We start from the raw sequence: 27595 nt of genomic DNA, 5'->3' as shown, positions 1-27595 counted from the left end.
GTCAGGCAGCGTCCGGTTACGTGTCACCTCTGCTACCCACCCATCGGCCTTTTACATGCTTCCCCTCTTGCTGTTCTCTCCCTGCTTTACCCCTTTGCCCCCCTACTGCCCCAGCCCCGCTGCTCCTCCATATCCCCCTCTCCCTCGCCCCCGGCGGGGCACGTCCCACTCCCAGGGCTCTGGGGAGAACCAGCCCCTGGTCAGAGCACTCAGCTCATCAGCAGCCTGGCTGGCAGGCTCCTTCCTTCCCCCACTGCCTCTGGCTGGGCTGGTGTCCCGGGAAAGCCCAAGACTCTCTGGCCCCAGGGTGCTGGCCAGGAAGAGCTGAGCCCTGTATGTGCCAAAGTGCTACACAGCGCTGTCACGGGGAAGCCTCTCTGCCCCTCAGCTAGGCTCTGGAGTGGCAGGGGAGGAAGCAATTTCCAGCCTGTTCACACCCTGACCCTGCAGGCTCCACAGCAGCACCCCAGGCAGGTGCTTAGCACCCTCTTCACACACACCCCCCCCCAGCCCTGGGTCCTACCCCCAGGGAGCATGGGGCTGCTCTGTCCCCTAGGCACCCTCCCCTGCTGAGCCACCTCTCTGGCCAGTTTGCTGAAGCCCCTGCAGTGAGGTTTTCTGGGCCCTGGTGCACAATGCAGCCTTAGGGCTTAACCCATTCCTGACCACTCTGTAGCCGGGGGACAGGAGGCGGCTGGGTTATGTCGGTGGCCAGGAGAAGCCTGAAGCTGTTAGCTGCCTTTCAACACTGTGCGGGCAGGAAGGGACAAGCTGCTTCCAACCACATGGGAGCGGGGGTGGGGATGGGGGGGCGGGGAAAGAGTTGAGCTCCGCAAAGACACAGGCCAGGTCATTCCTCTCCCGTGGCTGGAAGCAGCTCCCGTACCTTCCCTCTTGCACAGTGCCAAAAGGCTGCTGCTGGCCACATTCTGGTGTGAACCCTGGCAGAAATCTGATGGGGGGGGTGGCATGTGACCCTGCATGCCCCCTCCCCCCATATATTGCCTCAGGAAGACGCAGTGCCAGGTACCAGGAGAGGCGGGTACATCCCAGGGACCAGCCAGGCATGGAGGGCAGACAGCACCAGGCAGAGAGGGTTGGGTTGGTCGGTCACCCCCTCCCCATCCCCAACCCCCCGTGTGAGAGAGGTGTATGGGAGTGTTTGTGTGTCACACCTCCCCGTGTGTGTGTGGCGGGATAGGGGTATGTATGTGTGTGTCACCCCTCCCCATGTGAACCCTAAAGCCTTAAAGATAAGAAGGTAAATAAAAAGAATCCAACTACGCAGTATTTCTTTTTAACAGGGGCTTAGTCAACCTGCTGTTAATTTGAACATTTGTACGATTGATTGCCATTGAACTCACTTGAATAGAGTAATTTTACCAGGTGTCCCATATTCAGCATAGGGAAATATGGTCACCCTACACTTAACAAAACAAACAACTGTCTATGGAGCCTAATAAGCTCTATCTTTAAAGAGGTGAGAGTGGCAAGTCAAATAATGCAGCCCACACCACCAAGCAAAACCCCTCCCGCCTCTCTCCACTAGGGTCTGCCATCCAAACCCCTTGTTCAGCGAGTGCTGTTCATTTGAGGATGACCAGTGCTTAATTTGTAATAAAAGTAGTGCCAGGGCTTAAGCAACCTTTTTTACTTTCAGAACTGATGTGGCAAGCCCGGAGGTCCTGGGGCTATGAACTGCCAAGCCCAAAGGTGTCGGGGCTCAGCCCTGGCAAAAATTAAGCACTGAGGCTGACCCCCTCAATCAGGACAGGACAAGTATAGTTCTGCTGCCCTTTACTCAGACAATAAGGATAACAACATTTCATGACCCCCACATTCAATACTAAAGTGATTTTGTTACCCAACACCAGCCAAAATTGATCACTTGGGCAACATAGCTCTGTCTTTTGGATACCTAGGCAGAGTAGGTGAGTTCATGTAAATACAGTCTGGTCCTGAAGCCTTCCCCTCACCCCGTCCCAGCTCATCACTAGCTGTCAGGGGAGAGCTCATTCAGACCTTGCTTACAAATCATAATTTGAAATTATAAGGTTGGCCAACATTGCCGAAACAAATACACCAACATTGTCAGAAAAAACAACAGCTGTGTGAAGAAGCTAGTCTTTGTTCAGACTTTTCAAACCTATTATACTTTTTCAGGTACAAGTATTTTATCATACACAGTATATGCTTTTAAAGCGTGTATTAATGTTTCAAATTGAATTCAAATTTCCAATCAATGACTAAATTGGCAACATTGCATGTAACTAGTTGACCACTGGGGGTGTTGGGGAAATTCCGGTGTGTGTGTGTGTGTGTGGGTTTGAAATCCCTAGGCCACTTCCTTCACTACATTCAGATCCCTTCTAAAAACTCACTTCTGCCATTTCCATGAGGGGCAAATAACCACTCAGGAAATTGAACCATTCAGCTATGTACACGCTGTAGTGACTAGCTGTGTGTTCATCTTATTGTCAGTATATTCTTCCCTCCCCCATTCCTTGTCTGTTTATGACCCCCATTGTTGTTGTGTCATGTTACATTTAGATAGGACACTCACTCTTCAGGACAGGAGTCTTGTATTTACCTCTTTTTTAGGTACCTAGATACAGCTATAGGTGCTAAAACAATAACCAATTGGATACCCCCAAAATTCAAACACCAGCCTTTCCCTATTGTGGCTAACAAAATTCTCCAGTCAAATTATGTAGGACCAATTTTCCCTAGTCTCTGTAGTGAGAGAGGACAGGGAGCACTAATCCATTAATACTCATCATTATGCATTTTTGAACTATAGTTATTTCCATGCTGTGAGACTAAATGTAGTTTTTGGTTTCTTTAAGCCCTTGCCCCATTTATTAGGTGTCTTAAATCAAGCATGCTATTTTAAATCAGGAGCTAATATTGGAACATTTATATTATATTCAATATTTAACAAGTCTCTTTCCCTGAGAAGTAAGTTGTGCAGTTCCTGGCACGTTTTCACTGGCCAGGTCTAGCTCATCTCTCTGAGGTCTTTTGGAAAATGAAAATAAAATGTTTAATTTTTTTTTACCAGCTCTTGGTGGGGCCTTCCCAATGGAATAGTAGCAGGATTCCAGTCTATGTCAAATGCTCTGAACTAGAACAAACAGAATTGCAAATTTCTGGACAGTAGTTTCACATAAGGGACAACTGGGAATAAGGAAACCTGAGTGTGTGCACTCTGGGCCTAGCAAGTGGTTCAGATTTTCATTCATTGTGACTTTCTCTTTTACAAAGGAAAATCAAAAGTCTGGTCTAATCCGCCTCTGAATGGATGCAAGGGCAGATGCCAGAAACACAAAAGCTCTAGCCTCTGACCCTGAAATATTTTGTAAATCCTAGCGCAGCTCATAACAACCGAGTACGTTATAGCCAGTAATGTGGAGCCTAATCCAAAGACTTTAGAAGTCAAAGGAGTTTTTTCCATCAATTTCAATGAATTTTGGATTTTGCCCTTAATGTTTCCTGCTAACTGGTTCCCCCCATTTGTTTCACAAATATATTATTCTCAGTAAGTCTTGAAAAAAATCCCATAACAATACTGTAAGACTTCTTGTAGTGAAAGACCAAGCATTATAAAGTTTCCCTTCTCATTGCAGTTCCTTGGAAACAGGTATACCTTGAAATCCTTTAAGTTGTCCATTAGGGAGGATTTCATTTTTGTGAGCTGTTTTAATTTGCATGTTTATAGGAATTATATTCTTAGACTAGGTTTAATCATTTGAGGAACTTTGCCAATGTGGAATATTACAGCTTGAGCATTTCTATGGCAGCAAAAAGGTGAACTACATGGATGTAGTCACTCATTTCTACTGTATACAGGAAGCTGTTCTTTCTTAAAGTCTCCTCCATTAAATTCTATTGGGTTAAGTGGAACTGCACCCACTGATATTAACGCTGTGGCCCTCTCCTTCCAATTCAACCCTGTGCCGCATCCCCGGTGAAAAGAGGCAATACGATCAGTGGATATGGTCTTTCCCAGGAATGCTCTTGCTATAGGAGTGTTTCCTAGCTGGCATGTCAGTCCAGACAGGAGCCCTTGTACATGGAGATGTGCTGGGGGAAGCTGTACTGTGTTCCAGACATTCTTGGCTGCTGCAGCCACCCTTTGGGGCCACAAACAGCTGGGCTCAAGTTAAGGCAGCACACAGGCTGGTCTACCTTATGAATGAGGTCAAAGGGGCCCCAGCCTGGCCCAGGATGGGGAAAGTACAACATTTTTATATAGCCACTTTGTCCCCACCTTGAGCCCTATGCTGAGTTCAGCTCGGATGCAGGGATGAATTGGATGCTGTGCTGGTCCTTGCTCAGGGTAGTTGGTGGGGGAGCACCGCCTATCGGTCAGGGATTAGGCCTTTGGCCTACATGGGGGGTTGTTGATAGGGGAGCCCAGGTCCTTCCACTCCATTAGGCACCGACCCAGGGTCCCTGGAGGGCTATCAGTGGTCTGTCAGTCAGGGCTGCTTAGGGCTGACTCAGTGACACCCAACCAGGTAGCCAGACATCTACTTAAACTGGCCAGACCACCTTCGGAAAAAGAGGTGCAAAGACAAGTGAGGAATGAATGGCATATGTTTAAACATGTACACCAGATCAGGAGCTGCCCAGAACCATTCACTGTAACAGAGCTGAAACAGACACTGGGTAGCATCAAGTGTGGAACAGCTGCAGGTTATGACAACGTATCTCCAGAATTCCTGAAAAACCTCGGCCCCCCATGCTCGGCTTTGACTTGTGAAATTCTTCACCAGGGTTATCAGTGGAGGTAGGCTACCAAAGATATGGTGCACCGCAAAAGTCATTGGCTTCCTAAAGCTTGGAAAGGAACCAAATCAAGCATCAAGCTATCTTCCCATATCATTATTGTTGGTGTGCTTCAAGGCACTGGAGCGCTTGGGCCTACAGCGCATGTTAATCGATATGGAGAGAATTCTGAGCCCTGACCAAGCCGGTTTTCGCCGAGGTCGTAGCACATGCGACCAAGTACTTGCGCTGACCGCATTTGTTGAAAATGGCTTCCAGAGAAACTTGAAAACAGGTGCTGTTTTCATCGATCTAACAGCGGCATACGATATGTTACAGTGTGGCACACTGGCCTGCTTGTGATGGTATCACGGGTCCTGCTACCTTGGGTCACAGGTGTCGTTGAGCTGTTCCTCTGTGATAGGCAGTTCCAAGTCCATATGGGGGAGAAGATGAGTGCTTGGAGACGACAGAAGCTCTGTGCTTTCGCCAACCCTGTTCAACCTTTACATCAATGACCTGCCAACAACGGAGTCATGAAAGTTCATTTACGCAGATGACATCTGTTGCAGTACCCAGGCCTGGACGTTCCACAAGCTTGATGCCACCTTAAACAGGGACATGATAAAATTAGCTGACTACTGTAAGACTTGGCGCCTCCATAAAAACAGTCTCCAATTTGTTCCATCTTCATCACGCCAGCGCAACCCGAGAACTGAGTGTTTATCTGAATGGTCAGAAGGTGAAGCATGAAATAGAACCGGTCTATCTAGGTGTGACCTTAGACAGCACACTGCATTACCATGACCACCTGAAGAAGACAGCAGCCAAAGTTAAGACACGCAATAATCTTCTTAGCAAACTGGCAGGTTCATCATGGGGTGCTTGTGCTCCAACTTTGCGGATGTCAGCTCTTGCCACCTCGTATTCGGTGGAGGAGTACTGCACACCAGTTTGGAGTTGATTGTCACACACCAAACCTTCCGGCAGCTGCATGCAGCAAGGTTGCTCTCTTTCTCTCAGGCGGCAACTGCCTCCTCCTGCCTGAGTCCCAGGCTCCCCCCTGGGTAGTCCAAACAAAATAAAGGAGATTCACCAAGTCCGGAGTTCGTATGAGCGAGAGAGAGGAGAATGCTTCCCTCTCAGGCTGTCTCTGCAGCAGATCCTTCCATCCATCAGGGAGGGGCCTTTAGGCAGTTGTTTAGGGAGAGATTCTGCCTTTCCTCAGCTCTTCTCTGCTGGAATTGCAGGTTTGCTCTCTCCCTGGGTCTGCCACCAAATGAGCTGTTCCCTGCCTTTTAACTCCTCCTCCAACTGGTGCATTTGCTACAAGTGTGGTGGTGTGGGGCTGGCTGGGCCCAGAGTAGTTCCTTTAACCCTTGTTGCCCAGTCTGGGGGTTTGTATATCCCATCACAGACCCAGTTTCTCTAACACCACTTCTGTCACAAACTGAATTTGGCCCATTGTATAGTTTAATGGCAGTGCTGCTGTTACAGTGAGATACTTTAGTGAGTCACATATTGCTCTGTCGTGTGGGTAGTTACTAGCCTAATGTGGCAGTTCTTTCAGAAAGTTATTGCAGTTTCCTTCTTGTGCCAAGGTCAATGGAACAGACAATGATATCGGGTTTCAGAGTAGCAGCCGTGTTAGTCTGTATCCGCAAAAAGAACAGGAGGACTTGTGGCACCTTAGAGACGAACAAATTTATTTGAGCATAAGCTTTTGTGGGCTACAGCCCAATTCATTGGCTTCATGCAGTGGAAAATACAGTAGGACGATTTTATATACACAGAGAACATGAAACAATGGGTGTTACCATACACACTATAATGAGAGTGATCAGTTAAGGTGAGCTATTACCAGCAGGAGAGAAAAAAAAAACCTTTGGTCATGATAATCAAGATGGGCCATTTCCAGCAGTTCACAAGAACATGTGAGGAACAGTAGGGTGGTGGGGGGCAAAAATAAACATGGGGAAATAGTTTTACTTTGTGTAATGACACATCCACTCCCAGTCTTTATTCTAGCCTAATTTAATAGTGTCCAGTTTGCAAATTAATTCCAATTCAGCAGTCTCTCGTTGGAGTCTGTTTTTGAAGTTTTTTTGTTGTAATATTGCGACTTTTATATCTGTAATCGAGTGACCAGAGAGACTGAAGTGTTCTCCAACTGGTTTTTGAATGTTATGGTTCTTGATTTGTGTCCATTTATTCTTTTACGTAGAGACTGTCCGGTTTGGGCAATGTACATGGCAGAGGGGCATTGCTGGCACATGATGGCATATATCACATTGTTAGATGTGCAGGTGAACAAGCCTCTGATAGTGTGGCTGATGTGATGATGGTGTCCCCTGAATAGATATGTGGACACAGTTGGCAACAGGCTTTGTTGCAAAGATGGGTTCCTGGGTTAGTGTTTTTGTTGTGTGGTGTGTGGTTGCTGGTGAGTATTTGCTTCAGGTTGGGGGCTGTCTGTAAGCAAGGACTGGCCTGTCTCCCAGCACAACCCATCACTATCACAGATCTTGGGAGACAGGCCAGTCCTTGCTTACAGATAGCCCCCCACACAGTGCATACAAGCGTCCTTGTGTGTTATATTAATAAAAACACAAACTTAAGAAAGAGTTTCCTGGAACCTGGGAAAGGCAAAAGGGCAGAATTCACTGTGGAGTCCCCTATGAACCTTGGCATGCAGAAATGATACATTATGTTTAGATATTACAGTGCTGGGCTCTAGATATATAACTCAATTGAACCAATTTGTCACCCACAAATATTTATTCAAGATAAATGTCTATGATTTTGAGAAGCATCTGATCCGCATGTACTGGTCTCACTTATCTGGAGTGTGATTAATTCATACTCACCTTCCTCACTCCCTTATACTATTGTCCTTGACAAAAAGTGTTTTTCTTGCCATGTAACAGCTACATGTGCTGTATGTTGAAATGTAGTCCATCTGTTGACATGATATGCCAAATAAAATTATCTTAAAGAAAAGAGTTTTAATATCTTGGATCTTTGTTCAGAAGGAGGGAGTTGGCACTTTGAATTATAATATTTTCAGTCTTATAATAAAAAACCATTAAACTATTATTCTATTTAATAATAGTTTGATTAGATGCTCAAAACTCTTTCCTTTGAATAGATCTTTTACTTTTTTTAAAACAGATTGACAAGATTGAGAGTAAAGTAACTGTCTTAAAAAGGAATGGTCCAGTCCATAGTGAAGGACACTGGAAGTCTGAACTTCTGGGTTTTGTTCCCAGTTCTGCCAATGATGCATTATGTAACTTTGGCTAAGTCAAAGTCCTAGAGTTAGCCCCAAATGGCCTGATTTTCAGAAGCGTTCAACACCCACATTTTCCATGAGATTGTATGGGATCAGCATAAATATGGATTTAGGTGCCTAACTTAAGGTATCCAAGCTTGAAAATGTTTCTTCTTACTCACCTGCCCTCAGGTTTGCCACTTGTAAAATACTTATATATCTCAGAGGTGTTATAAAGCTTCCTCAATTAATGTCTGTAAAGCACTTTGAGATTCCCAAAGGAAAGACACAACTGAAGCACGGTGTACTCAAAGCTGAAAAATATTATACAGTTATATTATATTCATCTGTGTGCTGTTGTTAGAATCTGAGTGAGCAAACCAAACCCCTTTCCAAATAATTTCATTTAGGACACAATGGCCTGAAAAATCTAACAACAAACTTGTTTATCAACTTTACTTTATTGAAGCATGGATCTTTAGCTTGGTTCACCATATAGTGAAACATTTTATTTATGATAATAGATAGCTTAGGGCTATAGGGGCATTGTAATGTTGCTGGTGTAGGTACAACTTTATCAGAAGATACAAACATGACCCGCAATAGAAACAAACACCAAATAGAACACGATGAAACGTTCACTTTACAAATCACTCCATTACTACAGACATCAAATGGCAGTTATTATAAGTAAATCAGTCACAGAGAACTGTTTTACCTTTAGACAAGGAAATGGGAACTTCTGTTTGGGGTTTTATCCACAGCTGCTTAGTAAAAAAGTTTAAATGTCAAGCATTCTTCTTATCCACAAAACAATGCTAACCAACAGACATATCAAAGAGTAAGACTGAAGGAGATCAACGTCTTTACAACTACTTTTGCAATTATCTTCTTGAGTAGGTATTGCAATTTGCTTTATGCATGTTATCAGAGTGTAAATAGTCCCAAAATCAGCAGCAAAATATTACAACAACATAACAAGTAAATACAGTGCCAATGTGTCATGTTGTAGAAGAGAATACAAAGAAGACAATGATAACTTAATCATATAAAATATGATACAGAGCTGAAATACAAGTGCATTTAAATAGCTATGTGACAAAGAATGTTAAATACTGTACTTAATATGTAGTTTTTAAACATAAAATCTGAAAAAGTCTTTGTGCTTAAACTTTTTTCCTGTTAAACAGATTAGTTGCTTACTTCCCATACTGCCACTGTAACTGATATTACAACAGATCACAATTTTCACAGACACGTCAACATTAAAACATTTACCTATGAGAAAATAAGTCACTTCTCATTAGTTCACAGTGCGAAAAAGTGGTGTAACTTTGTCTTGAGAAAGGCTTTTTGTTATTCACCAAGCCAGTTGCAGAAAAGTCCTGATACCAGATGCAGTGCTAAGATTTAAAGAATGGAAAGCAACACATCACATGTTGGGAGGAAAATATAAATTTCTCGTTTCTTCATGGGTATCGTCTAAGTGACCTCCGTCTTCTGTTGTAGAAATGCCTGAGCCCATGTTGCCGTGAAAAATTCATCATGTAATTTTGTTTGCGAGTGCTGTTAAAATCAAAGGGTAGGGAGGAGGAAAAGAATGTCAATCTCTTTGCATCCATTTTGAAATTGCCTTCTGACACGTAAGCTGGGGGGCCAGATTCTCCACCCTCTTGTGCCTTGCACAGTCTTTTCTGCCTCTGCAAAGTGACGTAAAATCCTACCATTTGCATCTGACAGCATGTTAGAACAATGACAATGACCGTACAAGGTGCAAGGCTGTTGAGACTCGGGCCCACTTTGATTTTGCTTACAATTCAGTATTTCAGAACTAGAACAAGAGTTTAAATTAATTATCACTGATGGGGGCTTAGGGCCAGATTCACTCAAGCTGTATGCACTCTATCCCCTCCCAACATAGGGCATTTCTCCAAGCCTGATTTATACTCCAAAAATCCTTGTCTCCCTCATTTGCAGACTCCTAAATGGGAGAGATGCTGTTTATTCCTTTCCTCTTGAGTGCAGCAGAAAAATACTGCTCCACCTCCCTAATGTCTGGCTTTGCTATTGTGATGATTTGGGGAATCTGTACAACTTGTGAATTCAGGCCGATGTTGCTCAGTTGTTCTTATGAACATTTCCGTATCATTGAATACCTCTATATGTATGTGGTTCCACCCTTGCTGACAAGGGCTGTCTCACATCCCTCCCTCACCAGGCACAATGCGGGGAGGGAGGGGGGTCATTAGAATGCCACAACTACTTATTCAAGCGGAAGTACCATGGGACAATGGTTTAGCTCAAGCCTAGAAGAATCAATTTTATCCTACCTCCCTGCAGGAGGCTGGTGAAGGGGAGAGAGTGGAAAATCCTCAGCCAGAATAAAGGGACAGAGATGACAAAGCAGGGTTTTGAAAAGGGCTTATACATGAGAACCACACAAGAAGTTTTGAGCAGGCAAAGGGGAAAAGACAAGCGATTTTCATAGCAAACACCACCAGTTTAGCTGCAGGACCAATCAAAATCAAAGCAAACTGACCTGGGGAGGGAAAGATAGGAGCTCCATGGTTGAGAAGACAATCCATGAATGCAGAAGAAGGACCCTGGGCACCCTCAGAGGATTCTGACCCCAACCCAAAGAATGCTCTGCAGTGTGTGTGTGTGTGTGTGTGTGTGAGAGAGAGAGAGAGAGAGAGAGAGAGAGAGAGAGACCTATTATGTGCCCTTGAAGCGTTAACCCTATGACCCCAAAGTGCATACTTGGCTGGTGTGCTGAGAAAGGGTGTGTTAAACTGTGGGAGAGTGAGGGGTGAGCAGTTGGACTACAGGTCTAAGCTCTCAGGAGGGGATGCTAAACACAGGATTTGCACCCCAAGAGTGTGCCCAGAGACCTCAAGCCGGGGCAGTGTCTGAACTCTGTTCAGACTCTACAGGCTAAAAGCACATGGAACCCAGCAGTGGGATCCCTTACAGGGTCTGGTAAGTAGCCACTTCCTTTTGAGAATAAAATAAAAACACTGCTCCACCTCCCAAACTTTAAGATTTGCTAAGCAGCAAACCCTTGAACTAAGTGACTTTGACTGAGTGAAGTTTTCTTAAAAAACCCAACAACCCACAAATCTTTAGAAGAGGATCAAAGAAACACATGGAACAGAGTGACCAGATTTTAAATGATAAATCAAGACACGTTTCCATTTCCAAATAAGGCTCTTTCTTTCACCACGGTGAGGCTAAATAAAACAAAACAAAGGGAAATCCCGGGGCACAGGGGAAACAAATGGAAAATTGTGGAAAGTACCATGAAAAGTAAATTTCCTTACTGGCTGAATAGGATAGGAGTATTTGGGGGCCTAATATACACTACAACTGAACGGGTGGAGGCTGTTGTATCTAATCACTAGAGACTAGCACCACCATCTAGACTGCAACTTCCTTTAAGGGAGAGGGGCATGGCTGTTGCTATTTTTGGCCCTTTGGCTACACCAGACCTAACACATAGAACGGCCAGAAGATGGTGCAAGAATTTTGGTGCATATTATGTATAAATTCCTTAAAAAGGCCAAGCTGTATTTAAATATAAACATAGTTAAAATAATCTACATTGAAACAGTTGTAATACAGATGGACAGCTAATATTTGCTGAAGAAGCCTTTCTCCCTATGTTCAAGCCCTCACCTAGGTTGGGTGTCAGGAGTGGCCATTTTCAGAGCTACCAGTCTGGGAAGAATGAACTGGGAAAAAAGGAGAGGTCTCTCCAGTGGTTCCTGCTGAGAGGCTGGTTTCTGAACACTGTGCCTTTTAATATCTTCATCTGGCCAAAAATTATAAAACCAAGCTAATATATTCCTGGTGTGGCTCCACTGATTAAATGCACTTGCACCAGAGATGTCTCTCCATGTTTCTCCTGGCAGCTTCATTCCTAACTGCTGGGAATGCCACAGGCTCTGGAGAAGAAGCTTATAGCTTTCACGACAATTCAATACAGTTCTGCTCCTAAATGCAAACTTGCACATAACCCTGAAGAGACTCACTTTTGAGGCTACATGGCAATTCTAAGCTCTACCATCTCTGCTGGTGGAATGGACTCTGAACAGCTACATTTGGTTTAACTCTGTTTGCTTGTAATTCTCATTAGCACATTGGTGTAATATAAGTCTCATTTAAAGCTACAAGCAAAATCCATTCAGAGTTATGAGAATGAAAAAATACGTGTAGCACAGAATGCGAATATCTGACATTACTACAGCACCTTTCATGCCTATTGATCACAAACCACTTCACTCTCCATATACACACATCACTTCAAAGCAACCGGTTCTGGGCGGGGAGCGTGGCAACCACTACAGCACAACACTGGGAGGAGAGGGGATGGATACATTGGTCAGAATCCTGGGGTGAAACCCCTGCTTTTAAAAATGAAAAGAAGGTGTCATGGGGAATTTAATGTCCATACATTACAGCAAGGGCCCAATTTGTAAAGTCTCATCAGAGAGGTCCCACACAAGAAACTGCACAGAACGAATTTATCTCAGAATAATAAAGGGCACTGTTGACTCTGTCAGGCTTTGATGCTGTTCTAGGAAGCCCAAGTATTATAATCCTGATGCTTAAGGCCACTGCACTATCCCTTCTGGACATTATTTGCAAAAAATATTAACATTCCCTCAAGGCTACGCTGGAAGCCATCTTAGTCCAACATCCACAATGAGATCCTATGTGCAACCAACAATACTGATGGTTGCCAGCAAGAGAAAACTCAATGATTCAGCAGAACAACTGCTACCCACCACAGGATGAACTGTCATAGGACCTGATCCCATCTTTTCTGGTTTCAATGGATGCAGGATCAGGCCTATAAAGGTCAAGTCTCAAGGTCAGATTCATGCTTGTGGATGCAAGAGGGTGCAATTTTCAGCCCTATGCATCCATGAGGGGAACACTGACTGCACCAGAGAGAGGGAAATTCAGTCCAAGGAATGCCATCATAAATTCCCTAAGGTGATTCCATGGAAAGACAATAATATGTTCTGGTGGAGTCCATGCAGCTTCTGGCTGGTTTGGCTCTGCCCCTCCAGGGCTGACCAGCCTGCTTTGGAGGTAGTGGGGGTTGGTTTTGGTCCTCCAGTGGTGAAAAGGATGCTGGCAGCTTGGCTCATTTACCTCTGCTCCAGGTGGACTGCAGGCCTCTGTTGCTGGAGGCCCACAACCCAGGGAGTGCAGCAAGTCCTAAGTTTTGTTATAAAGGTGGAGTCATGAAACAAAAAACTGGCAGCAGGTGTCACAATTAACTTTCTATTTGGGGAGCTAGGGCAGGGTGGTGAGTTTTCATTGTGAATGAAAAGTAAATGCTCAGCTTGCAATCAATTACCCTCTCCCTTCCAAGTGCATACGCTTATTTTTAGTGAATATGACCCCTAAGGAAAAATAAGCATGAACCTCCAAAGGCAAGAATAGCTTTTACTGTTGTATAAAGAAACCATCTCTATAAAATTGACTTCAAAATTATCCCCTTTCCAACAACTAACTGAGAACTTAATTTATTAGACTACACTAAAATAATTGATGCTATAACCCTTGCCCACCCAGTTTTTCAAGCCATCCAGCGTCTGGTGGTAATGGATACAATACAAACTCTTGCATTGCTACAGTAGCCATTATACCAGAGCATCCTTCATTTAAGAGGTGGTTTTTGTTTAACTTTTGAGCTTGATTTCACCTGGCTTTTACCCAGAAAGGGAAGTTCTGCACTACACTGATTTATTATAGTTTTGTGTGAGACTCACAGTGATTGGCAAAGCTAATGTTTCCTGTGCACCTTTATTTTCCTGCCACCTTATAATCTAAGGCAAATCAGACACATTTTTAAGAAGAACAAATAGCTCAAAATGTTCTTTAACAATTCTTATTACACTATCATCTCTGTCTAACACGGCTTACCGCCTTAAATGTAATGACACGAACAAGACTTAAACAACAATAATTATGCTGCAGACATTTTAAGGAAATAAATGAAGAAATTTAGAAAAGGTTATCACGTGAGTTAAAGGCCAGAAGCAGCTGCTTAGTCTTTGATTTAAATTCAATCTATTAGTGGTATTTTACAAGATGGTGAAATGTATTTGTTGTGTGCCCCAAGGAAAGAGTTCACATGTTTTACTACGTGAAATCAAAACTGCAATACAAGAAAAAAAAAAGTATGAAAACAAAACAAAACCAAAACAACAATTAAGCTAATGCTCAGTCCTTCAGTTGTGCTGATAGACCTAATCTCACTCCCACTGAAGTCTGTGGTAGTCTTTCCACTGACTTTGGTAGGCATTGGTTAGGGCTTGAAGGGTTGCCCAGTGAAGTCAATGGAAAATTTCTCACTGCCTTCATAGAAGTTGGATCTGACCTTTAGTGCAGCATATAAGAGTATATTCTGCTCTCTGTGGGCTGGGGTGGAGGTATATGCATATAATTCTATTAACTATAATGGAAGTTAACATCATACATTGATAAGAGAACAAAGTTCAATTGTACTTTATAAGATCATCTTAATAGCTATATCATAAAGGCATTGCAGAAAAGGTAATTCTGCATTTATTGGATTTAGTGTCCGTAAAGAAGCCCTTTAATGTTGTTTTTATGTAGCAATACTGAACTTTATTTCTATTTTTTAGAAAAAAACAAACAGATTTGTCATTAAGACTGTATGGAGATGCTGTTGTTATTATTTATAATGTAACAGTATCCACAATGTGCGAGGCACTGGAAAGCTATATGGGGAGAAACAATCCCTACCTCAAAAATTATGAATGGAATCATTTCAACCACAAAGGGAACTTAGACACCATTACAATTTCAGTGAAAGTGCACAATAAACTTTCCAAGGTTCATCAGCATGCACTGATCCTTTGGTGCATCTTCGGTGCACTTACCAGATCATTGGATGAAGAGTACAGATGAAAAAAAATCTCCCAAAGACTAGTTATCTGTGGATCATTTGACAGAATGACTAGTAACAAAACCTAGGAAGGATATGCTATGCATCCGATGAAGTGAGCTGTAGCTCACGAAAGCTCATGCTCAAATAAACTGGTTAGTCTCTAAGGTGCCACAAGTACTCCTTTTCTTTTTACGAATACAGACTAACACGGCTGTTACTCTAAAACCTAGGAAGCAATTATTGCACAATCCAATCTGTCACCTTTTTAAGGTAATCTGCTTGTATTTAAAAAAAAATATGGGGGCTGATACTGCTCTAATTTACACGAGTAAATTCTTTAATTCCAATGCAGTCACTGGAGTTACACCACGGTAAACGAGAGCAGATCAGGCAGATATAGTATAATGAAGAGCCACGCTGGGTATGCTCAGTAAGCATGAACAATAAAACAACTTATGAGGAGTTACTCTGTATGTGTCTTTTAAGCCTCAGTAGTTTAACATGATTTTTAAAAATATAAAGTACCTATTGGACTATTATCCTGCACCTTTTTTGTTTTAAATCAAAGACGGCCAAGCGAATAAGAACATTTGGTAAATAATAAGTACCTATGCTAAGACCATGAATGATTTTTATTTGTTATTTATATGTTTAACTGACATGGCACATCAGAAACAAAGGCTTCTGGGTGCCAAACCAAACTTTAACCTAAATCAAGCCTTTGAAAAAATGAAAGGCAACATGGTCTGACAAATAAATATATGAGTGTTTAGCATGCAGCGAATGTTGTGGCTGAGTTACAAACCCCCTAAGAATGGTGACAGACTCCAGAGGAAACCCGGGCCCCGCTGAAGTCAATGGCAAAACTCCAATAGGATCAGTATTAAAACCTATGTCTCTAGCTACTATGGTGATTAGAGATGCCTAGCTGCATAACTATGGCTGTACAAAGTGATGCTGTTATAATAAGCAAAAAACCCACCCCAAATAAATACTTATTCTGTTTTTAGTTACATTGGCATGCATCACTGCATATATTTATTGTACATGTTTACGGACACACACTAGATAATTTTGGCCTTAATTCTGTAATTTTAATTTACTGAAAATAGTGGGAATTTTACATCAGGTCTCAGGGCCAGATCCTGCAAGTTGTTGAGAACTCTCAGTTCCGACCTACTTCAAGGATTATTCGGAGCACTCAGGAACTCTCAGGTGGGGCCCAGCACCCACCATGATCAGGGCTCTCAATCCTTAGTTACAACGCCCCTCTTTTAATTGAAAGTTTGCTTGAGTGAGGTGCTGAACGTATCCCGCAAACTTTAACTCCTAATGGCACTGAGAACCTGCAGAATCAGTCTGTGAGGAACAGCTGCAGGGTTTGGACCTTTATGAGACAGCAATGCATGCTCATATCTTTGAGAGTACAAATGAAGCCGCTCCCTTTCCCGCAAAATATCATCATTGACAAAATACAGGGTTAGAGTCTTTCAAAGTACTGTAGCTGTACCACCAACATATATTTGATATTAATTCAGGGAAGTACTTACCTTACTCTAGTGTAAAACCAATGACAGCAAATAATGAAATACAACACAAATTAGAAAATGCCTTTCAATGCATGCAGCACTGTGACTAGTCATAAAAGCCAGATGAGGTTTAGAGGCAATATAGGACTTTTCATCTCTTTTGAAAATAAAAATTGAACAAATTATTTCCTGATTTTTAAAATCAACATTTATATTTTTATTTTCTATAAAAATTAATCATGCAGTTTTTTTTAGAAACATAGTAAAAGACAGTCTTAAAAGCACAGTCTGCACCATACTAAATTTGGCATAAATCTTGTGAATACAAAGATAATGCCCTACCATTTAAATTGTTCCTTTTCTTTATTACAAATATTTTTAATAATCTTGAGTGAAATGTTTCAAAGCATTGCTTTCTGCTGAAGAAATGAAGCAAATGAAAATGTTTTTCCACATGAATATGTTTTGTTACGGCTAGAAGATATAATTTGTATTTGAATATTACAAAAAAGCATAAAAATTCTTTGCAACAAATGCAACACAAAATCCTCAACAAGTCATTTGTGCCAAAAATGTAAGATTATCTTGACAATGAATAGTATGAAGTGATGGTTTATGGAGGATTAATTCTATGTTTATTATTGCAAAGTTAACCACACACACACACACACACACACACACAATTTTGGGGCCACACACACACACAATTTTGGGGCCATATCCTACATTTCTTGAGCAACTGAAATTCCCAAGGATGTCACTGGGAGTTTTGGGTGCATAAAGAATGAAGGATCAGACCCTTAGTTTGCAGTTTATTCCCCTTCAGTTCTGAATACATTTGATCAGAGTTCACTGTTTCTTTATAGGTTATTAAGGGCCCACCTTGTTTACAAAGAAATGGCTTTTCAAGAAGCACATGCAAAAATGGTGTGTGGTTTTATTATTCAGCAAACAGACTGTGAATTATATTATATGTAGACTGAAGTGCAACTGTAATGCAGAGCTGGATTCAGGCTTTTAGGGTAGAGGTACGTGGGCACAGAATAAGCATTCTTGTAGGAATGGAAGGCGGGGGATGGGAGGTGAGGGAGAATTACTTTTTTATCCTAAGAAAGGCCACATTCATTGATCATGCAAGGACTGCCCAAAACTTTCTTCAAAAGTGCAGAGAGCAAGTATGCTGTCTTAACAAATGAATCAAAAGAAAACTCAGTTTAAAGGGACAAGATGACTGGATAGTAGTTTCACCCCCACTTTATAGGTCCAGCCCTATTAAAATAGTTTGACAAATGATTAGCTGGCAATATCATACCAATATATACTGGTTTCAGAGTAGCAGCTGTGTTAGTCTGTATTTGCAAAAAGAAAAGGATTACCAGTGGCACCTTAGAGACTAACCAATTTATTTGAGCATAAGCTTTCGTGAGCTATTACAGCTCACGAAAGCTTATGCTCAAATAAATTGGTTAGTCTCTAAGGTGCCACTAGTACTCCTTTTCTTTTTACCAATATATACTGTATTCCAAATAGCTTCTATATTCACTCTGAGCACTATCTGCAGCTCCATTACAGGATTAGCAATATTTCTGTTGTATTAATTGAATAATTCAAAGAAGTATTACAGATAGGCCCTTGTTTCCAGCCTTCCTTATTGCACACATAGGTTTTGCATGTGAAGATTAGGGGCTGTTCCAAATATTGGCATATTTGTTTCTGTCATCTATCTTGGGAGAAAAAAAACTGCCTTCACAACAGGGGAGGCTAGGCTAGGCTTCTGGAAATGTAGCTCATACAGCATCTGATAGTCACAGGCTAGTGGTATGTTTGTGTTATCAGAATCAGGAGTCAATCAGAATGAACAATATATGATAATCCTGTTTATAACTCAGCTATAAACTATGTTCTGGACTCTAAATTGGCATGGAGGCTCAGGAGAAAATTAATTTTAAATATTTGGAGGGATGAGAAGAGCCAAAACATCAAAATGGAAATTTTGAAGTCATGTAAGTATAAAAATATTCATAAACGTAACTCTAGAAACTGCTTTATTTCTAAGGCAGGGGTGGCCAACCTGAGCCTGAGAAGGAGCCAGAATTTACCAATGTACATTGCCAAAGAGCCACAGTAATATGTCAGCAGCCCCCCATCAGCTCCTGCCCCCGCTCCCAATGCCGCCCACCCACCGGCAGCCCCGCCAATCAGCGCCTCCCCTTCCCTCCCTGCACCTCCCAGTCAGCTGTTTCGTGGCATGCAGGAGGCTCTGGAGGGGAGGGGAGAGGCGCGAGAGCATGGCAGGCTCAGGGGAGGGGGTGGGAAGGGGTAGAGTGGGAGCAGGGTCTGTGGCAGAGCCAGGGGTTGAGCAGTGAGCACTCCCCGGCACATTGGAAAGTTGATGCCTGTAGCTCCAGCCCCGGAGTCGGTGCCTATACAAGGAGCGCATATTAACTTCTGGCTCCGGAGCCACAGATTGGCCACCCCTGTTCTAAGGGATTAAGTGGTCACTAGAGGGCACTCTAGGAGGAGCACGGAACATTTGTAGTTGCTGGAAAGCAGAATCAGACCAGCACTCTTGCTTGCAATGAGTCCCTATTGACCACATCCCTGCAGGGTGCCACTGCTCCCAGCCTGCTCTCCCCATATGTCCCTCACTCTTCTTGAAGGTGGGAATCTTCGGGGACAGGGCGTGCATACCAGCTGCAGATGCTGGGGGTGAGGAGAAGCTCGTATGGAACCTACAGTCGTTCAGTGCATGTAGGCCAATTGGCAGTGATTGGAGGTGGGCTGGGAGGATCTGGCTGTCTGCATGCTTAGGGAGGAAAAGAGGTGAAAGCAATGGAGGTTTAGAGAGAAGAGGCATGGGGAGTTGTGGTAAGAAGGGGGCACCTCAGTACAGAATGTGGAGATGTACAGAGACACAAGGTGGGTGAGGTAATATCTTTTATTGGACCAATTTCTGTTGGCGAGAGAGAAAAGCTGATCTGAAGAAAAGCTCTGCATGGCTCAAAAGCTGGGCCAAATAAAGACATTACCTCACCCACCTTTTCTCTGCAATATTCTGGGGCTAACACAGCTACCACTGCACTGCATATGGCAAGAGCAGAAGTATCATCATCCTCAGCAGCCAGAGGATTAAGATGCTTACTAAGATACTTTTATAGCATTTCAACAATTTGAATTTAATAACGTCAGAGCCAGATACTCAGGTCTCACTGACTCACATCCAGTGCAGAACATGGGGCAGGAGTTAGAGATTACTTAATCCTTCCTTTGTGCTCCCCTAGTCCTGTGGAAAGCTAAGTACTGTTTCTGTTCCTGACATCAAGCTCTAATCCATGCTTGCTACAATGGCCCTCCTGTAGCTGTGGCCATTCTGCTAGCACAGGACTGCCGGAGTTCAAGGTGCTCTGGTCATGCCTCACAATTCAGCAACATACCTTCTATGCTGGACAAGGAATATGGTGCATGTAGCTTGAATAGCCTGCTCTACACCAGCAAGAGCGTTCCCTATGCAAGAGGAACCCCCACCTGCTCCTGGGTGGCTTTCTAGCCCCTTTGTGCCATGGCAGAACAAAGGGGTTGGCCTGGGAGATGAGGAGCTGGTCTTTAATTTGCAGCCCTCAACCCCCTGCCAGAGAAAAAGGAATACAAAGTATGATCTAAGTATGGTTTAACATTATGGCTGGAATAGTAAGGTTTATAATCAGATGGTGTATATGGTGTTTATACCGTCTCCCCCTGGGATGTTTGAGATGTATGTGGGAGCCCCTCAATACACATTGACAACATGGATGACTAGATTTTTAAAATGAAAAACCAGGATGTCTGTCCCCCAGGGGTAGAGCAAAAGAAGGCAGGGAAGGGGATGATTTTGCTGTGGGGTAGGGAGGTGTACACAGGATGGTGAGAGAGAAGAGTGTGACCACTCCTTGATTTGTGCCTCAGCCACGCAATGCCTCTCCCTCTCCTTCACCACACTGTGCCTCTAGCTCTATGTGTTGAGGAGAGGTAGTTTGAGAACTTGAGCAAGAGGGGACTCCCTGGGGGGCCTTCTTGGGAGCAGGACAGGTTGTCAACATATGACAGGCCTGGCCAGGCTAGTCCTTGAGGTGCACTCAGCTGGCCTGTGAATACTGTCACCAACTCAGCTAACTGGTGTCTCTTTCAGGTGGCCAATTTGCAGGTGTTATAAAAACGTGGCGAAACTCAAATTTTATTAAACAGACAGGGACCATCAGAGAGGACCTGAAAATAGGAATATTCCTGGTTTTCTGGGACACATGGTCACCCTACATATGAATCATTAGTTATTTGCTGACTAATACTCAGATAACACCCTCTCAGAAAACACTAGCAAGGGGACTGGAGTGGGGTGGAAAATTATGAGAAGATTGCCTCTTGGCTTTTTCCTTGGATCAATCCATTGTGGAGGTAGGTTTTGTTCGCTTGCAGAGTGGGCAGGGATTCTGTGCCCATAATCCATGGATCAATCCAGGACACAACTCTGCCACTCCTTGTGGCTTCCTGACATCTTAGCTCCAATGGATGCTCCTGGCATGGGGTATTTTTGTGTGCAGAATTTAGTTTGTAAAGGCAAATTATGAGATGACATAGATGGTGGTGTAAGTGACAAGTTGAGATGGAAAGGCAGGGCTGTAGCAGGACAAGCAGTCTACGGAGAAGTCGAAGAAGGCTTAGGGTAAAGCTGCTCCTCCATTACTTTTAATTAAAATATTTTATTTAACCCTTTCAGAAATAGAATACAGCACAAAATTGCATCTGTTGGTTGGTACAGCTCTGTCCCTCTACCTCCTTGACATATGCTACCCCAATTAATTCTTGCTTATACTGACATATTGACAAAGAACTTACATCACCATGTTCTGGGGCTGTGAATCTGACCCAGCATATCAACTTTCCTACACTTCTAGGACCCATTTTCTTCCTTATCCTCTCTCTTTTTCTCTCAGTTATTGAAAATCCCAAGGAAACTCAGATATTACAAACAGTATATGTCTAGAGAATCAAGGAGAATTAAGAATTAAAGATAAACTGTATCCATAATACAAATTGTGATGCTTAATGTTGCAACAGAAATGCATATAAGACCATCAACTGGATCCTAGGAACTACAGGCCAGTCAGCCTCACCTCAGTCCCTGGAAAAATCATGGAGCAGGTCCTCAAGGAATCAATTCTGAAGCACTTAGAGGAGAGGAAACTGATCAGGAACAGTCAGCATGGATTCACCAAGGGCAAGTCATGCCTGACTAACCTGATTGCCTTCTATGACGAGATAACTGGTTCTATGGATGAAGGGAAAGCAGTGGACGTGTTGTTCCTTGACTTTAGCAAAGCCTTTGACACTGTCTCCCTCAGTATTTGCCAGCAAGTTAAAGAAGTATGGGCTGGATGAATGGACTATAAGGTGGATAGAAAGCTGGCTAGATTGTCGGGCTCAACGGGTAGTGATCAATGGCTCCATGTCTAGTTGGCAGCCGGTATCAAGTGGAGTGCCCCAAGGGTCAGTCCTGGGGCCGGTTTTGTTCAATATCTTCATAAATGATCTGGAGGATGGTGTGGATTGCATCCTCAGCAAGTTTGCAGATGACACTAAACTGGGAGGAGAGGTAGATATGCTGGAGGGTAGGGATAGGATACAGAGGGACCTAGACAAATTGGAGGATTGGGCCAAAAGAAATCTGATGAGGTTCAACAAGGACAAGTGCAGAGTCCTGCACTTAGGACGGAAGAATCCAATGCACCGCTACAGACTAGGGACCAAATGGCTCGGCAGCAGTTCTGCAGAAAAGGACCTAGGGGTTACAGTGGACGAGACACTGGATATGAGTCAACAGTGTGCCCTTGTTGCCAAGCAGGCCAATGGCATTTTGGGATGTATAAGTAGGGGCATTGCCAGCAGATTGAGGGATGTGATTGTTCCCCTCTTTTCGACACTGGTGAGGCCTCATCTGGAGTACTGTGTCCAGGTTTGGGCCCCACACTACAAGAAGGATGTGGAAAAATTGGAAAGAGTCCAGCGGAGGGCAACAAAAATGATTAGGGGACTGGAACACATGACTTATGAGGAGAGGCTGAGGGAACTGGGGATGTTTAGTCTACGGAAGAGAAGAATGAGGGGGGATTTGATAGCTGCTTTCAACTACCTGAAAGGGGGTTCTAAAGAGGATGGATCTAGACTGTTCTCAGTGGTAGCAGATGACAGAACAAGGAGTAATGGTCTCAAGTTGCAGTGGGGGAGATTTAGGTTGGATATTAGGAAAAACTTTTTCACTAGGAGGGTGGTGAAACACTGGAATGTGTTACCTAGGGAGGTGGTGGAATCTCCTTCCTTAGAAGTTTTTAAGGTCAGGCTTGACAAAGCCCTGGCTGGGATGATTTAATTGGGGATCGGTCCTGCTTTGAGCAGGGGGTTGGACTAGATGACCTCCTGAGGTCCCTTCCAACCCTGATATTCTATGATTCTATGATTCTATGATCAAGCATTAATAGTAATAATGGTAATAATTAACATTTATATAGAGCTTTTCATCTATACTTCTCGAAGCACTTTACAAAAGTGGTTATGTATCATTAGCCTCATTTTGAAAATGGGGGAGTTAAGGTGCAGAGAGGTAAAGTGACCAGCCCAAGATGACACAATGAGGTACCAGCTGAGCTAGGAAGACAACCCAGGACTCTCAGCTCCTATTCCTGTATCCTCATGCTATTGCCTCCCCTTGGCAATGTCTAAGCAAGAGTTGGGATTTTGAGTGTTCTGAGTTTGTGCTATAGCTGAATGTTGTTTAAAAGAAATTTTTATTATGTAATATAGAGAATATTCAGATTAACTACAGTTCTAACCAGTGCAGTTACAGGGAGATACAAAGAGGTCAGAACTAATTAACTACTAAATAGTACCTGCCATATGTGCCATTGTGTATAATCTTTAAATTTCTGAGAGCAGCATATCTTACCATATTGTGATTAGCAGGGTTTTTGATTCTACATCTGGCCTTTTACTAACATACTGCGATAGCTCTGTATGTACCAATATCTGCTGTGGAAGTAAACAGTTCATTTGTAATGGTCTGTCTACCTTGGGAGATTGAGAGCTAAATCTCTGACAGGCATATAGGTGCTTATCTGAAAACCTACATCCAATATCCAATGCAGGGAGCAAAGGTTGTTCTCTCTATTCTGGCTTTGCCCAAAACGCAGAGAGACCCTCAAAAAGTCCTCAACAGGAGCAATGGGGAAGAGGACGTGGCATGGTCTGCATATCTAATTCCTCTCCTGGACAAAGCAGATATACTGTTCCTACAGTATATTTTCTATTGCTTTCTCCAGTCTAGTTTTAAATTAATTTAAATAAATTATGGGGCTTCCACTACTTTTCTTGGGTGACTCTCCTACAGCATGACAGATCGCACTGCCAGAGGTTCTCCTGGTATTCAGCCTAAATTTTCTTCTTCCAAATTCTATCTCATTTTTCCTGATTATACTCAATGGTCAGTATAATTAACGTTCAGATTGCTTTGTTTTTTTCTCAACTGCTTTTCTCCTTTTTTCAACTGAAAGAAAACCCCACCTTAAAGCAGAGAGAAGTGGAAATGTTGCATACGCATCTGTACCTTTCCTCAGTTCAAACACTGCCCTAAATAGTTAGCCTTGGGAATTTACATCCTTAGTTATTGGGAGATGCCTAGAACCATGTCCATCCCTCTGTTCCTTCAAATTTAGGGTTAATGTTATGAAGGCAGAGCCCAGCAAGGTGTGTAAAAGCAGTGGAGCGCATACAGCTACTTAGTGTTGGGACCAGTGTGGTTTTTGGTTTGGGCTTGATATGAATGCCATGCAAGCTGGTGCGCCTCAGTGGAAAGTAGAACAGGGCTAACTAGAGATCAAGTAATCCAATTTGCTACTGTTACAAAACAATACTTGTGGTGCCTCTACTAGTTTGAATTTAAAGACAGAAACCTCATTTTTATAATTACTAAATCTGGATGTTATCCAAATCTAATTTCTATGCTGATTTTTTAAGTTTTTCAGTAAAAATGAACATTTGAACCTATCTATTGGGAAGACACGCTTCTCTCTGCCAACCACTGTCAGCGATGAGTCCCAGCCCGTCAAGGCATTAGCATTTCAGCTCTACTGGAACTAAATTGTTAAAGAAAAAGCAGATAATCTCTCTGTGATGTAATACAGTAAAAACGGGTTAATATTGAGAGTGAGACCCATTTTATTAATGGGGAAATCAATATGGTGAAGACACTTTACTTGGTAAAATCTTGACAGGGGATGAATATAGAGCTCGGATCATAGGAACCTGATATAGTGAACCCTGTTTCTGAACAGTATCCTTCTTACTAAAAAAAGGAAATGAATATGGCATTAGTTGCTAATGCAGTTTTTCAGAGCCTGATTCAACAACATTACTCTGTACAAAGAGCAATACAATAGACTATTTTGTATCTTTGAAAGGATGTACATTAACTTTATATGGCAGCGTAGTTGCTGAACACACACATCCTTTCAGATATCACATCATAAAATATTTCAAAGACCTTGATGATTTATATGAATACACCAATATTTAACGATGCTAAAGTCCATGCTTTCCCTTCTGCATTTCTCCATGATGCACAATATGCTCCCCTGGTCTGTAACTTTATTTCCTGGTTGCCTTAATTGCTGACCTTTGCAGTCAGTGGAGAACATAAGCAAAGAATGATTTTCAGAGAACATTTCTTACTGAGTTTAACATTCATGCCATGCTGAAGGAATTTCAACGCTTTTTGAGATGGAGATGTTATGAGGTGAATCGGATACTCACAGGACGACTTCTACATGGTCCAAAGCCCACTGATCATGACCTGTTCCATTGTGGCGGGGCTGCCACCAGCGCAGTAAGACTCCTTTCATTCGTGCCTCCCTATGGTTACAAACAGAAGTACCAGCTAGACCTCCATACTAAGAAGGACCCTTTCCAGCCGGCCTATCTACCCCCAAAAATACTAAAAGCAAAACCAAAATATTATCCATGTGCTCCTAAACCTCAATATACAGCATTCACGAAAGAGTTAAGGGGAAACAATATAAATGCTTTTTACTTAAACAGAATTGATCCAGGAAATGAAAACAAGGTTTTGATGGTTTATTTTATATTTTAAATTTAAAGTAAAGATTTTGCACTTATTTTAATGATACCAAAGGACTGCAGGCTATGGTTTTAATTATAGCTATAATTATCATCCTTTTCCTCCACTTTCCCTTGTCTCCTCTCTTTTCCTGCACAGATTCCTTTCCGCAGGAAATTTATAGTATGCATTTAGAAGTAATGTAGTGTGATTGGGTACTTACAGCGGAACATTGTAAGACACTCTTTGGGCTTGTATAAAGTCCTTTGGCTGATGCTGTGCTATTACTTGCCATGTAATTCCATTATTTACACTGTACTGGAGTAGAACTGCCTTGTCTACAGTATTAGGATCACTCAGGTTGGTATTGCAACTCTCTGTTTGTGAAATGCTTCCAATTTGTAAAACAAACATTATTTTGCTGTAAAACACAGGGAACAACGATTTTTAATGTATGTAACGTGTTAAAGTAGGAGTGAAAACATTGCCAACGTGAACTTACCCTTTTTTAAAAATACAGAACTTCAAGAATAATTACTATTAGCAAACAACTAAACTGCTGTAATATCCATAAAACACAACCCCCTTTCTCAGTAAGAATATGCTTTGTTAACACTTTTCTGTTTAAACAGAATTTTAACAGCCATCTGTGTAATTGGAGGCAATCAATCCATGATTACAATGTAACTGCTCAAAAGTGAGGTGTATCAAGAATGCCAAAAAGTCAAATAGGAACAGGTACAAAAAATTAAAAAGGGAAAAAACAAAGGACAAAAGAAAATAAGCGCCTTCTAAATCCTTGTTTAGGTACCTAAATAAGAAGTTAAAAGCTTAACTTTATGGATAATATTTTGGCAAATTTGTGGAAAGGTCCTAATCCTAATTTTGCCTTTTACAATTGGCCTCAGTGATAAATACAGTGTCCTATAAGCGTTCCTTCTGTTAAGAACCAAACTTGACAGATTCCATTTTGTACTCTATGGCCAGAGAAACAGCAGAGATGAAAAAGGTATTCTTGTTAGCTGGTAGGTGAATGTAATTGTAGTTTACCAGGAATACTGGAAGTGGGTCTGTAATTACTGTTAGCATCCTCACTCACTAACGGTCCAAACAGTCTGGCATCCAGCCTCTGCCAAGGGCCTCATCTTCAGTGCTGGCTACACATACAGTGCTCTCTTGGGTGTGCTAAAACCATCTGACCTTTCCAGCCAACAGTCACTTCCTATTCAGACAAACTCCCAGTTGACAGCTGCTAAACATTTTGCTGCTCTTAATTTTTTGCTGCTGAGAGATGTATGCCAACCTGGGAGAGCCATCCCTATTCATCATTATCATTACAACTCTACATGCCATTTCATTTTTATAAGTAGTTACTTCTGTCCTGAGCAGTTAAGGTTGTATTTCAAATTAATAGTAAAGTGTTGTTACCTTGCTCGGGTGAGATCCAGAGGTTTAGTAATAGCTTGCCTTATTTGACATCCGTTAAAGTACAGTGAATCTCCATGGGCATATGGTGCCAGCTGTCCACATCCATTCCCTATAACTCCACCCTGAATAGTTTCCCAGTTTATTTCAGTGACTCTTTCAGATTCAAAGTTATCTTTAATGTAACTGGGAAGATCATGGCTGAAAACAGAGCAGTCATCACCTAAAAATGACAAGGCGAAATTATAATACAGACAAGTATCAAAACATTGAGAAAAAATGACTGAATTCAACTGCAGATTCAACTTCTTGTAGTTACTGCCACAGGCAGGGCCCTGTGTATAATGTGACTGCACAGTGGCATACATTGCTTCCTAATTGCAGATTATGTTCAAACTGTTGTTTGACTGTGCATGAGAATCTAAGGTTTCATTTAAAAAAAATAAGGGCACGATTCTCTTCTCATTTATAGCAGTGTAATGACACTGACTCCAGTAGGATTTGCATAGTAACAGGGAGAGGAAGATCAGGAC

The 27595-nt window shown here is 42.5% G+C and overlaps 1 protein-coding gene across 2 annotated transcripts in view; it reads right to left on the bottom strand.

Annotated features, from left to right (window-relative positions):
- Positions 1-8462: 8462 nt before the first annotated feature.
- RELN (reelin) overlaps positions 8463-27595 on the bottom strand; it is a 463371-nt gene continuing 444238 nt past the window's right edge. Inside the window, exons 61-65 of one of the 2 annotated variants that reach the window (XM_037889192.2) lie at positions 27066-27285; positions 25861-26058; positions 25334-25432; positions 16520-16525; positions 8463-9607 (exon numbers count right to left, since the gene is read on the bottom strand). In XM_037889192.2, the coding sequence (XP_037745120.1) occupies positions 9511-9607; positions 16520-16525; positions 25334-25432; positions 25861-26058; positions 27066-27285 (620 nt within the window). In that variant the 3' untranslated portion in view covers positions 8463-9510. The remainder of the gene's footprint in view (positions 9608-16519; positions 16526-25333; positions 25433-25860; positions 26059-27065; positions 27286-27595) is intronic. The other variant, XM_037889193.2, reaches the window with a different exon arrangement.

The sequence above is a fragment of the Chelonia mydas genome, chromosome 1, assembly GCF_015237465.2.
Source record: "Chelonia mydas isolate rCheMyd1 chromosome 1, rCheMyd1.pri.v2, whole genome shotgun sequence".
Lineage (NCBI taxonomy): Eukaryota > Metazoa > Chordata > Testudines > Cheloniidae > Chelonia > Chelonia mydas.
Note: the sequence above shows the minus strand (reverse complement) of the source record. Positions and strands in the feature narration are given on the sequence as shown.